The sequence below is a fragment of the Malaya genurostris genome, unplaced genomic scaffold, assembly GCF_030247185.1.
Source record: "Malaya genurostris strain Urasoe2022 unplaced genomic scaffold, Malgen_1.1 HiC_scaffold_23, whole genome shotgun sequence".
NCBI lineage: Eukaryota > Metazoa > Arthropoda > Insecta > Diptera > Culicidae > Malaya > Malaya genurostris.
In genome coordinates, this window is record NW_026682653.1 from 50496 (window position 1) to 62065 (window position 11570).

The window sequence follows — 11570 nt, forward strand, 5'->3', positions numbered from 1 at the left end:
TGGTCGCAAAAAAAGGATGTTGCCAAAGATTTGTTCGAGAAATGTGAGAGCTGGATATCTTGTTAATATGATGTCTTTGGTGAAATCTACCGTTCATTCAGAATAGAGCATTAATCTTGGTTTGATACCATTTTTCAAATGTCTGGAAATAACAAATAAAGTATCCGATATAAATAGTACTCGATTGCTATACATTCTAGTACTCGAGAAATCAACGTTACACTGGTTTCTGTTTAAAAAAATGTTGATTCGAAAAAACATAACCTTACCCAATTTCACACACTTCTGAAGATTGTCCATGTTTAATCGTAGTTTACACTAAAAAAAAGTAGTAGTAATTACTTTGAAATCGATTTTCGTCTACTCCGAGTGTACTTTTATTGCTGCTATCTATTTGTACTATTGAATAAACGATAAAAATGTTGCAAATCACTACTGCCGATATGAAAATATCCGAAAGAATTCCGACTTTCAAACAGAGTAGTGAAATCAAAGAAAATCTTTTTAATCACATCACAATACTCGAAAAAAAAGTAATTAAAGAGAAACTGTCACTTGCTTATACGCCCTATTGAAAAATCAACCGAGATATGTTTAACGATGTCGTAATATCGATTGATTAATCGAGTAATCGAATAATAATCTATATTATCGAATAATATTTTATCGATTAGCTTAAAACTAATATTCGATTATAGAGCTAATCAAATAATTAAAAAAACCATAGTAATAATCGAATGAATAATCGAGTAATCGATTAATAACCAAGATAATCGAGTAAATTTCAATCGAATAGTTTCAAAATTATACTCGATTATTAAATAATCGAGTAATTCGAAAATTCCGACATCCCTAGAAATGTGCATTAAAAAATTTGTAGTGTATTAGTAACCTTTTTTGCCACCGAACTCTACACTGAGCTAAATTTTCTTTTTCACATTATATGATATTCTAATGATTTTGCACTATTAGCATTTCCAATAATAGTTACAAGATGTGTTCAACATCATGTCAAATATATGAGATAATCTTATGAAACATAAAACTCTTCTTAACGTTATTTTTACAGGATTTCCATTTAACGAATGAAATTTTCAGTCTGAGTCAAATTTATTGACGCGTCTTATAACCATTACTAGATATCCGTACAACATACATAGAAACAATTTATGAAGCGCATATTATATTCACTTCGAATTTATTTAGATAGGTTCATATATACCATATGACTAGTTTTATAAAATTTATTTATTCATATATATATATATATATATATATATATATATATATATATATATATATATATATATATATATATATATATATATATATATATATATATATATATATATATATATATATATACATATATATATATATATATATATATATATATATATATATATATATATATATATATATATATATATATATATAACTTTCAATGGAGGTCATACGAATAGCAGATAAGACAAGCAGATAATAGCAGAACTACTTTTCGTTGAGGATTCAAGCTTTACTAATATTCCATTCGGTAAGGGAGCACCTCATGATATTTGCGAAAGAGAAGTGAGATCCCGAGACTGAAAATAAAAAAAATGAATCTTACTAGACAGATAGAGTAATGAAATGTACCGGATATATATTTCATGGTCCGTTAACGCATATCCTTGAACGAAGTTGGATGAGCTGTCTTGTCAGCAATTTAAAATTACATTGAGATGCGGAACCTCCTGAAGAATGGTCTGGAGCAGTTGATGAATATCGAGGACACAACTATTCACGACTTTCATTGGATTTCCATATAAATTATATGGGATATTTTCATAACTTTCATTATGATAACGTCCATTTTGATTTGACGTACACATTAAATAAAAATTATAAGTTTCCATATAATTTCTATGAATTATATTCTGCATATGATTCATATGACAAATCTAATGAATATAAATAAGATTTTCATTTCAGTGTACTGTGATGTCCCTTGTGAATCGCAAGAGTGATCCATTAGGCTTTCTGACAGCTCACTTACAACCACAAATGCAAATGAGATTGGTTTGTTTTCATCAGGAAACGCATGCATTAAATACGATTCAGACGATCAATCAACTTCGATCGACGTCAAAATAAATTTATATTTTTTTTTAACCGAATATTGCTCACGTACCCCACATTAAAATGTTCCGTGAACTTGACCCTTATATTAATTGCTCACAATTAATGTTTTTGTTCCGTAACCGTTCCATACCGGTGAGAGTCGCCTGATGCTACGTGTGAAACACTTTTACAAATTGTTTTGTTTTCATCAGGAAACATATTTGTCACCTATTTTTCACTAAGACCGTCGCTCATTTTTCACCTGGCATAGAAACCTCAATATGGATATATACACTGCTAAAAATCCACACTTTTTTAAAAAGTGTTTCTCTAAATAAATTTCATGTTTTAGGCGCACTGACATACTAAGTACTAAGTGAATCGTCATATAGCAAGTGCGAGAGTCATCACGTTTGATTGTGTGGACATTTTGATATCGAACGCTTTGAACATAAGACTAAAGTGTGTAGCTTTATGCCATAAACCAATATCAAAACATGCTAGTTAAAAGTATCACCCTTTTGATGTATATATGTTTTCTCAATAATATTTATATTCTCTGACAATTGCGGTAATATTAAGTGTCAAACATATGTATAAAATGTTTTGAATAAAATGGCTGCATGAATATTCGTGATCTGATTGCTACCGATTTGATCTGGATTCGAACTATAAATTTTTGGAGATTGTGAAGCGTATGTATATTCATATAAATTCCTGGAGTTTTTTAAAGCCGTATCAGCAAGTGATTGTTTCTTCTCGTTTACTTATTTTTGTAGTTATTACTAAACATATTCCACGATCACCTTTTAACTCTTTGTAAATGAAATGAAACGTGGAATTATCGAAAATCGGTTATTACTTAGAAATAAATGATAAATATTTGTGATCGCATTAGAACGGAAAGGAAAATAAAGTTGCTTGCTAATGCAGTTTTTTGATTTTTTTGTACGACTCATAAAATGTGTTTGTTGGTATTTTCCAGATAAAGGAAATGTGGCCAAACAACATTATTCAATTCGTGTATATGATAAGCACGACGCAAACGAAAAATAATATATTCACATTAAATGTACGAAATATGTATCTTATAGAATAGAACATATTTATCAAATTATTATTAGCTTATTATCTAACTGATGACATTTCAATGACAAACTCTCATTCATTCAATATAAAAATGTCATTAACATGAGAACTAAGTGTGGAATCTGTTCAAACGGATTTTTTTAAATAACTATTTATTGGAATATGAGTTAAAATTAAATTATTAAGTTTAAAATAGGATGTTCAGCCACAAGTGGTGACTTTTCAGCCCTATTATATATATATATATATATATATATATATATATATATATATATATATATATATATATATATATATATATATATATATATATATATATATATATATATATATATATATATATATATATATATATATATATATATATATATATATATATATATATATATGATTTGGTTATTACCATGCGGACATCCTTTGCTTCCGCAATTCTGAGATTTTTGTGTAGGGAAAATTCTAAACCTACTTGTATTGTGTAAGTTCAAACCGATTTTTTTGTCTAACTTTTAATTTGTAAGTGACTGGTCAATTGAATATGAGGTGCAATACATTTGAAATATATCTACAGTTTCGTTGATAAAATTCAAGTGTTATAACTATAGATTTCAATATGATTTCATTTAAATTCAATTTGAAGTGGTTTGCACTTGGAATTTAAGTGTCGAGTCATATGCGGCAAAATTAAGTGTAATTCTGTATAGCGGCCCTTACACGTGACAATATTATTGTCAATCCAAAGTATTGTCAATACCGTCAATCCAATTGACTTGGTAACTTGAGTCCGCATTTTTCGAACAAATCAAGCGTTTGAAGCTTCAAATATTGCAACTGAACATTGAAACATTGAGAGAAGAGTTCATTGCACATATTTGACAGTTTCTTCTCTGAAGAGAAAGTATTGTCGGATTGATGAGCAGTTTTGTTTTTTTGGCATTATTTTCGGCAATCCAATATAGTTTCCATTACACGATCAAAAGTATTGTCAATACTCCTTGTATTGACAATAATATTGTCTCGTGTAAGGGCCGCTTATAACGTGTCGATTTTTATCAGTGTAGTATATTTGAATAAATCGTAGCGAGTAGGGATGTCGGAAATTTCGAATTACTCGATTATTCAATAATCAAGTATAATTTTGAAACTAATCGATTGAAATTTATTCGATTATCTGGGTTATTCATCGATTACTCGATTAATCGTTCGATTATTACTATGGAATGTTTTTAATTATTCGATTAACTCAATATTCGAATATAAGTATTAAGCTATTCGATTAAATATTACTCGATTATCTGGGTTATTAATCGATTACTCGATAAATCGATCGATATTACGACATCCCTAGTAGCGATATATAGCAGCCCCACGACGTAAAATACACTGGTGGCGTGATAAGGCAGTTTTGGTTGTGTTGGTAATTTTCTCACGAAATTAAGTATGGCGCGCCGGGATTCAAGCATGTAAACATAAACAAACGACCAGTTCAGATCGGGATTTCACTTCTAAGTTACTCCAGCTATTGCGCAGCCTGGCGAATCTTTGGCACTTATTGAAAATCTGGACATTTATTCTTCAAGGGCTTGCAAGGTAACGTCGAAATATAGAAAATTTCACACACATCCGATTCTGTTCATTTCGTTGGAGGAAGGATTTGGCGTATCGCACTGTGGTATCTATTACAGTTATTATGGATAATGGAGTGATTGTGCTGTGGGTGGCATTTCAAATGCAGGTGATGAAAACGATTGAAACATCCCCGAACAAAACACAGCATTTCACTGTCAATATTTTCGCAAACAGAACCAACTCTAAATATTTTCATAAAAGCAACTCCCGGAACGTCATTTGTTTATGTTTTTTCTTCTTCACGTCTCTCTGTTATTCCAAAATAAAATGACAACCGCACTAACACATAGAAAAACGTGATCACCAGGTATTTTACATCGTGTAGCAGCCCCTTGCTGCCCCTTAGTTTTGGTCTGCAAAAACCAAAACAATGAAGAAGAATGACTAACAAAAAATTGGATATTACAAACTACTTGTTCATTTAGTACCATTTACCGCACTTCTCCGCAAATTATCGATCAGAATATCATCAATACGATAAGGAAATTAGGATTTTGCTCGATTTGTAATGCTCGAATGTTTGTTTACCATACTTTGAGCGCTCTGATTGCCCACCAAATGCCCCAGATGTTGGCTACGATAGCACTTGCTGCAGCGCCCTATCCTTGCCACCGGGCTGATATATAGCGAAACCAATATTTAGTTACTTTTACAATAATTTTTCTCTGCGTGTAGATTTTTGAAAAAAAAAAAAGATCTGGCAACGCTGCCTGCGTTTCTGATTTCCGGTTTTGTTTTTGAAAGGACTATATTTAGCGTATTTTCGACGCGTTCTGTTGTTCGTTGGGTTTCGTTCGAGTACTCTGAAGAATATTCACAACAATCAACATGCCGACGACCATAGAAGATTTACCGGAAGAAGTAACTTTCAAATTAAATTGTTAAGTGCAACTAAATTTTATTGAATTTTTACGCAGATGCTGGTGGAAATTTTCTCATTTTTGGAATTTGAAGATTGCCTTGCCGCAACAACTGTTTGCCGGCTCTGGTCCGGATTGGCTCTACGTTGGAAGGAGCTACAAGTGGTTTTGAGATACAATGTGGAAGACCAAAGCTTTCGCACTCTGTTAGCTAGTTCGAGACCATACCGACACTTTTTCCTTTGTTGTGCATGGCCTTGTGGACATTGGGATGAGCGCAAGGATGAGCCGGCTCAAATTTTGGCTAAATTTTCGTCAACGATTGAAACACTGGAATTTTCTTATCCGGATTCATTGGATGACTTCGCCGAGTTTCTAGCAAAATTGACGACTTTGTGTACAAATCTGAAACGTCTTGTAATTGAATGGAACGGATATTGGTCATATGGATTCAAATATAATTTTCAACCATTGGATAAACTGAGAGATTTGTATTTGGGTCTCAATAATGAAAATTTATTAGAAATTGACTTCCGGGAAGTGACACCGAACATCACAAACTTGTACTTAAGAACCAATCTCAAGTTCAAGCGAGCTCATCAAATTCTGCAGCATTTTAGCCCTCGATTGAAAGAGTTGAAGGTTTGGTTTTATGACGAGGATCGATTTAAAACTGTTTGTGAAATGAATTTTCCGCTGTTGAAGAAGTTGCATTTTTACAGCAATGGTATCTTTTTAAATCATGATTGGTTGCTAGATTTGTTCGCGGAGTTTTTCCGGCGATGTGCCAATTTGGAAGACGTTACCCTTCAAATTAACCTCAACGGCCAGATGCTAGGAAGCTTAGCACAGTTTTGTTGTAATCTGCAGAGCCTTTGTTTTAATATAATGAATCTGTCTGGAGACTGTTTCAAATGCCTCAGCGAAATGCGTTGTTTGAAGGTACCTAATGACGAATTTTTTTTTTGAAGGACTGCTAATTGTGTTCGTTCTTTTCTTCTAGTGCCTTAGAATCGAGTATGCAACGATCCATACTCCCGATTCAAAACATTCCATTCGTCCATTTAGTAAGCTACAAATGCTTACGCTCTATTGTGCTGATGTCGCAGATCCAACGAAATTGAATACTTTTTTATCCACTTTATGTCCCGCACTCATCACACTCGAACTTTTGCATATACAAAATAATACGCGGACCCTAGCAAGTAACAAAGTAATTTGCTTCAATCTACCAATCAAACGATTGATCATACAGGAGGTTGTATCCAAAATAAAATTGCTTTTTGTTTCGATACTAAACTTAATTCCATTTAGAACTCTATGAGAGTGAACGAGCTATCTCATTTCGCGTCCCTTCAGCAGTTGCGTGAGTTGAGGTTGGATTTGACATCATTATATGGTGATATTGATGGTCCATACGGCACTAGTCTCGACCAGTGCAGTAAAACTTCATTCAATTCAATTGAAACTGAATGTGGAACACATTGACGATCTCTCCACTGCAGTAAACTTAACTCTCTGACACACACAATGTTTGCTGACGGCCCGAACGAGCAGCATTCAGTTCATCACTCGTTTCTCTTCAATCGAGGCTCAGTTTTATTACCGTCAGTTGACCTCTTGAAGTAACAAAATATCTCTTTCAATAGTGTGAGAGCGGCCTTCAAATGAGGTTCATGTAAACATTCGAATTGGTTCAAGAAAATAGATGAAAGACAAACCAGATAGCTGAAATATCAATCACAGAATACACATAAATTAATTGTTTCCTCCTTCAGTTTTCATTTTTAATACTTTACTCCATTTATAATTCTATTCGTTCGAATTTGCTTACTACCAAGAGCGAAGGCATTGAAGCAGGTAGACTACTTGACACTCGAAACTGAGCAAGCAAAACTTCAAATGACTAGATACGATTATTCAACTGACGATGAATTCCGGGAGCTTCCCTTGAAAATGGCAGCAAAAGTCAAATGAATTAGTAGGGATATGCTGACTGTCAGCGGCCAAAAATTTCATTTTCATCTTATTTTATTCGATTGAAAATGAAATTTTACCGCACTGGTCTCGACTCTATTCGGATTTTAAAAATCAACGCTAACGTAAGTAGAACCCAGTTCATTCACAATTTATTTTCAATTTATAATTTCAATTCAATTCAAACAGTTCAACGTAACCGTGTTAAAACTCTTTCCCAATTTGAGCCAGCTTCATCTTAAAGGTCCCCGTTCGGAGAAAACAATTCAAGCGGTAAGAAAACTACTACCACATTGTGTAATTATTTTCAAGAAGAAATGGCGCTCCGTAGAGAGCAGGGCTTATTATGAACACTGATAAAATGAATGACACAATTTGGACATGTTGAACATGAAAAATGAATTACCTGAAACTTGTTCCGATTAGAGAGAAAAAACATTTACTCATCGAAAACTATTTTTAACATTTCCTTTGGTTGCATTTGATCAAATTCACGACAATAAAATGATTGATTTTTCAGAATCGTACTTAATAGGCTTGAAAACCATGTTCTAGTTCTAGAGGCATAATTTACGTCAGTTTTAAAATTTGAAACTGTAAATTATAGCAAACAAAAACTGGCAACCCCATCAGCGTTTTACTCGTGCTACAAATCCATGATCTATTCCGCTACCTCTAGAAACTTTTTCTTTTCACTAAAAAAATCCAGAGCTAACAAAAAGAAGTTTTCAAAACCACCATTCGGATTCAGAAAAGTTCCGGAAACAATAACTCTGATCCTACTTGTGAAATTTCTTATCAGCTGTTTTTAAAAGAAGGACGAATCTTACAAAAGTAAACAAATCGAGTTTTTCTCACCTACCAATAAATTCTTAAAAATCCTACAATTTAGCCAAAAATTCGGATTCTACAAAAATCGCATTCTTAGTAACACAAAGATCTATAAAGGGCGAAACTGTCATTTCATTTGTTTACGTAAGTTTCGCCCTACGTGTTCCATGCCAACAAACAGGGCGATACTTCAATTGCTAGTAAGGAAGGGCGAAACTATTTATTGTCTTTATTTAAGATGGTTTCCGAACATTTAACTACTCGAACTCCATAATTCACACAGGAAGCATAAAAGTAAACAAATCGAAAAAAGGAGAAGGAAAATGGTAAAATTTGCATGATCTTTGAAGATAAACCAACAATTCATCGACTAATCAAAAATTGATCTGAGATTATACGCTCATTTCTAAATAGAATATGAAACTAAAGTCGAAACATTCATCGATGTTTTTCTCCATTCCAACACGGGACCTTTGTTTGCCGATTTTGAAACAGACCGTTGAACCGAATGCCAATTTTTTTCGTTTAACAAACCCGGCAGACAGAGGTCCATTGTTGAGCCATTCTTAATATGAGGAGTTGGAGCCCCGTTGGACTAGTTTTACTGCAGAATTTCTGAAGTTTTTTCCACTTATTTGTTTAAACTAACAATACATACCTGCACAATACTTCTACTTCACGTAGAATAACAACAAATTTTCTTTCTATGTAAAGGTAACACTTAATTTACACACTATTTTTGCAAGAGAAAAAACAACAACAAACCGTACCAGAAAATTGATCGAATATTTCGTGCAATATCGTGTCGTTCAACAAGCGCTCAAAAACCAACAAAATTGAACGGCCTGCTGAGAGGGCAATGTTAGATTCGTCATTCTTTGAAAAACAGCTGTTATTACAATCGCTCCTTTCATTCCCTCAGCAAGCGGTTCTATTTTGTTGATCGTTGAGCGCTTGTTGAACGACATACTGCACGAAATATTCGTCCAGTTTGCTGGAAAGGTTTGTTGTTGTTTTTTCTCTTGCAAAAATACTGTAAAAGTTAGGTGTTACCTTGATATAGAAAGAAAATTTGTTATTATTCTACGTGAAGTAAATAATGCTACTTGTAGTGTTAGTTTAAAAATACTGCAGGTATGTAGTGTTAGTTAAAAAAAATAAAAGGAAAAAACTTCAGAAATTCTCCAGTAAAACTAGTTCAGCGGGGCTCCAACGAAAAAAAATGACACTCGGTTCAACGGTCTGTTTCAAAATCGGCAAACGAAGGACTTTCATTGGACCAATGATCCAACGAAGGACCACCGTTGAACGTTTTTTTCCAAGAGGGATCCCACTTCGAGTGGAGTGTTTATGAATCAAAAGAGCATCGAGTGATCATCACTTGCCGTAGACGCTCATTGAAACGTGTACTGACCGAAAGTCAAAGGTTCCAGGTACCGTCTCACGGGTACAAGTTAAGAAGTAGAAAAAAACCATTTCATAAAATCTAACTAAAAATTCTGTTTCTGGTTGCATCAAAAAGTTTGTAGTTTGTGTGTTTTTTCAAAATTCCCATGAAAAAGTTCAATTTAGGTTTGTATTTGAAGCTGCGGTGATGCCAGTGTTTTAGTTGTTCCGATCAAAATAGGATGAGAAATGTTCGAGCCCAGACAAACACCCGTGGAGGATGCCGTAATTAGGTTAGTATACTACTTTTTTTTTATACAAAGAAAAAATTTTTTATCGATTACGCAATTCCCAGCAAAAAACAAAATTATTGTCTCACCTTAACCGCCCGTCGGCTGAGCGTTTCGGAATCCAGCACCTCCTTAACCTTGCCGAAGCTTCCTTCGCCCAGTACGTCTCCCATCACGTATTTGCCGACCAGTTTGCACTTTTTCCGCTTGGCCTGGTAGATAATGTCCGCACTGTCCACCCGATTGAAAACGATATTGGCCGGATCGATCGACAGCGACAGATCCAACCGTTCGATTTCATCGTCATCGTTGATCCACTGAACGGCCGACTGTCCACTGTGAACCGTCCGGTATACCTCCTCCAGTCCGTAGTCATCCTCTTCCTCCCGGTTGCCGTTGCTGCCTTCGTCGAATCCATCGACCGGGGGCGGATCGTCACCAGCGTACGCGTACCGACCCGGATCATCGTTGTCGTCGGTTTCTGCTCGGCACAGCGGCGCCATTCCGTTGTTATTGTTTTGCTGCGGCTGACGGTGGTGAGAATTGGTGAGTTTTCCTCCGTCCATGTCCGATGAACCCGAGGGTGTTAGGTAGCACATTTCCGTCGTATGGGCCGTGTCCACCAGCTCCATTCTCACCGAAAACCGCGAATTTGCTCTGTGATTTTGTGTCACACGAGAAGTTTCAACTTATGCTGACCATTTAGACTGTCTTTTTTTTCTTTTAGTTTTGGTGTTAGTTGATTAGCACACCCTGAAAGCAGGAGAAAAAAAAATTCCTTTCGCAATCACAAGGGCGCGCTCCTCCCAAAGGACTTACGCGAGAACAAAAAACCATCGGAAACCCGAAAGAAAAAAGGCGATTCCCGTGGTTTCGGTTCCGAAATATCCTACCCGGATCACTCACAATCGAACGTATTCTGTTTTGCTACAGTTTTCACTGAAATTTGGGCAATGGTTATTCAGTTTTACCGAATTTTTTCTTCACATCAAAAATCGAATTAAACCATCATAACTTACGACCCGGTTGACATTTGAGATACATTTTCTTTTCGTTTGTTTTCCTTCCTCTCGTTCGTCCTTCAGCAGCTGTCAAGTTCTGCTGCTGGTGGTAAATTTGCCCCTTCGGGAACGGTTTGCGCAGGGGGTGAATCGATTGTTTTTTTTTTTCTTTCTGTAACAGAGCACTTTTGGCCCGTGTGTAGATTTTTAGTTTTCTTTTTTCATCGCGGAAGTGTAAATATTTTCGATGGTATTTTTTTTTCGAAAATATGAATTGTAAGGGAATCTTTTTCTGACTTATTTTTAAATAGAGAGAATACATTTTTTTTGTATTCTTTCAATCGTAACTCGTATCTAAACAAATCATATAGCTGAAAAAATAAGCTAATGGTTTATTTTTCGAAAATAAA

At 34.6% G+C, this 11570-nt stretch overlaps 1 protein-coding gene across 3 annotated transcripts in view; it reads right to left on the bottom strand.

Annotated features, from left to right (window-relative positions):
• Window positions 1–11179, bottom strand: part of LOC131439956 (serine/threonine-protein kinase stk11-like) — a 32552-nt gene extending 21373 nt beyond the window's left edge. Inside the window, exons 1-2 of one of the 3 annotated variants that reach the window (XM_058611081.1) lie at window positions 11066–11179; window positions 10249–10912 (exon numbers count right to left, since the gene is read on the bottom strand). In XM_058611081.1, the coding sequence (XP_058467064.1) occupies window positions 10249–10791 (543 nt within the window). In that variant the 5' untranslated portion in view covers window positions 10792–10912; window positions 11066–11179. Of the gene's footprint in view, window positions 1–10248; window positions 10913–10978 lie in introns of all 3 variants that reach the window. The other 2 variants (XM_058611080.1, XM_058611079.1) reach the window with 2 other exon arrangements.
• Window positions 11180–11570: the final 391 nt, after the last annotated feature.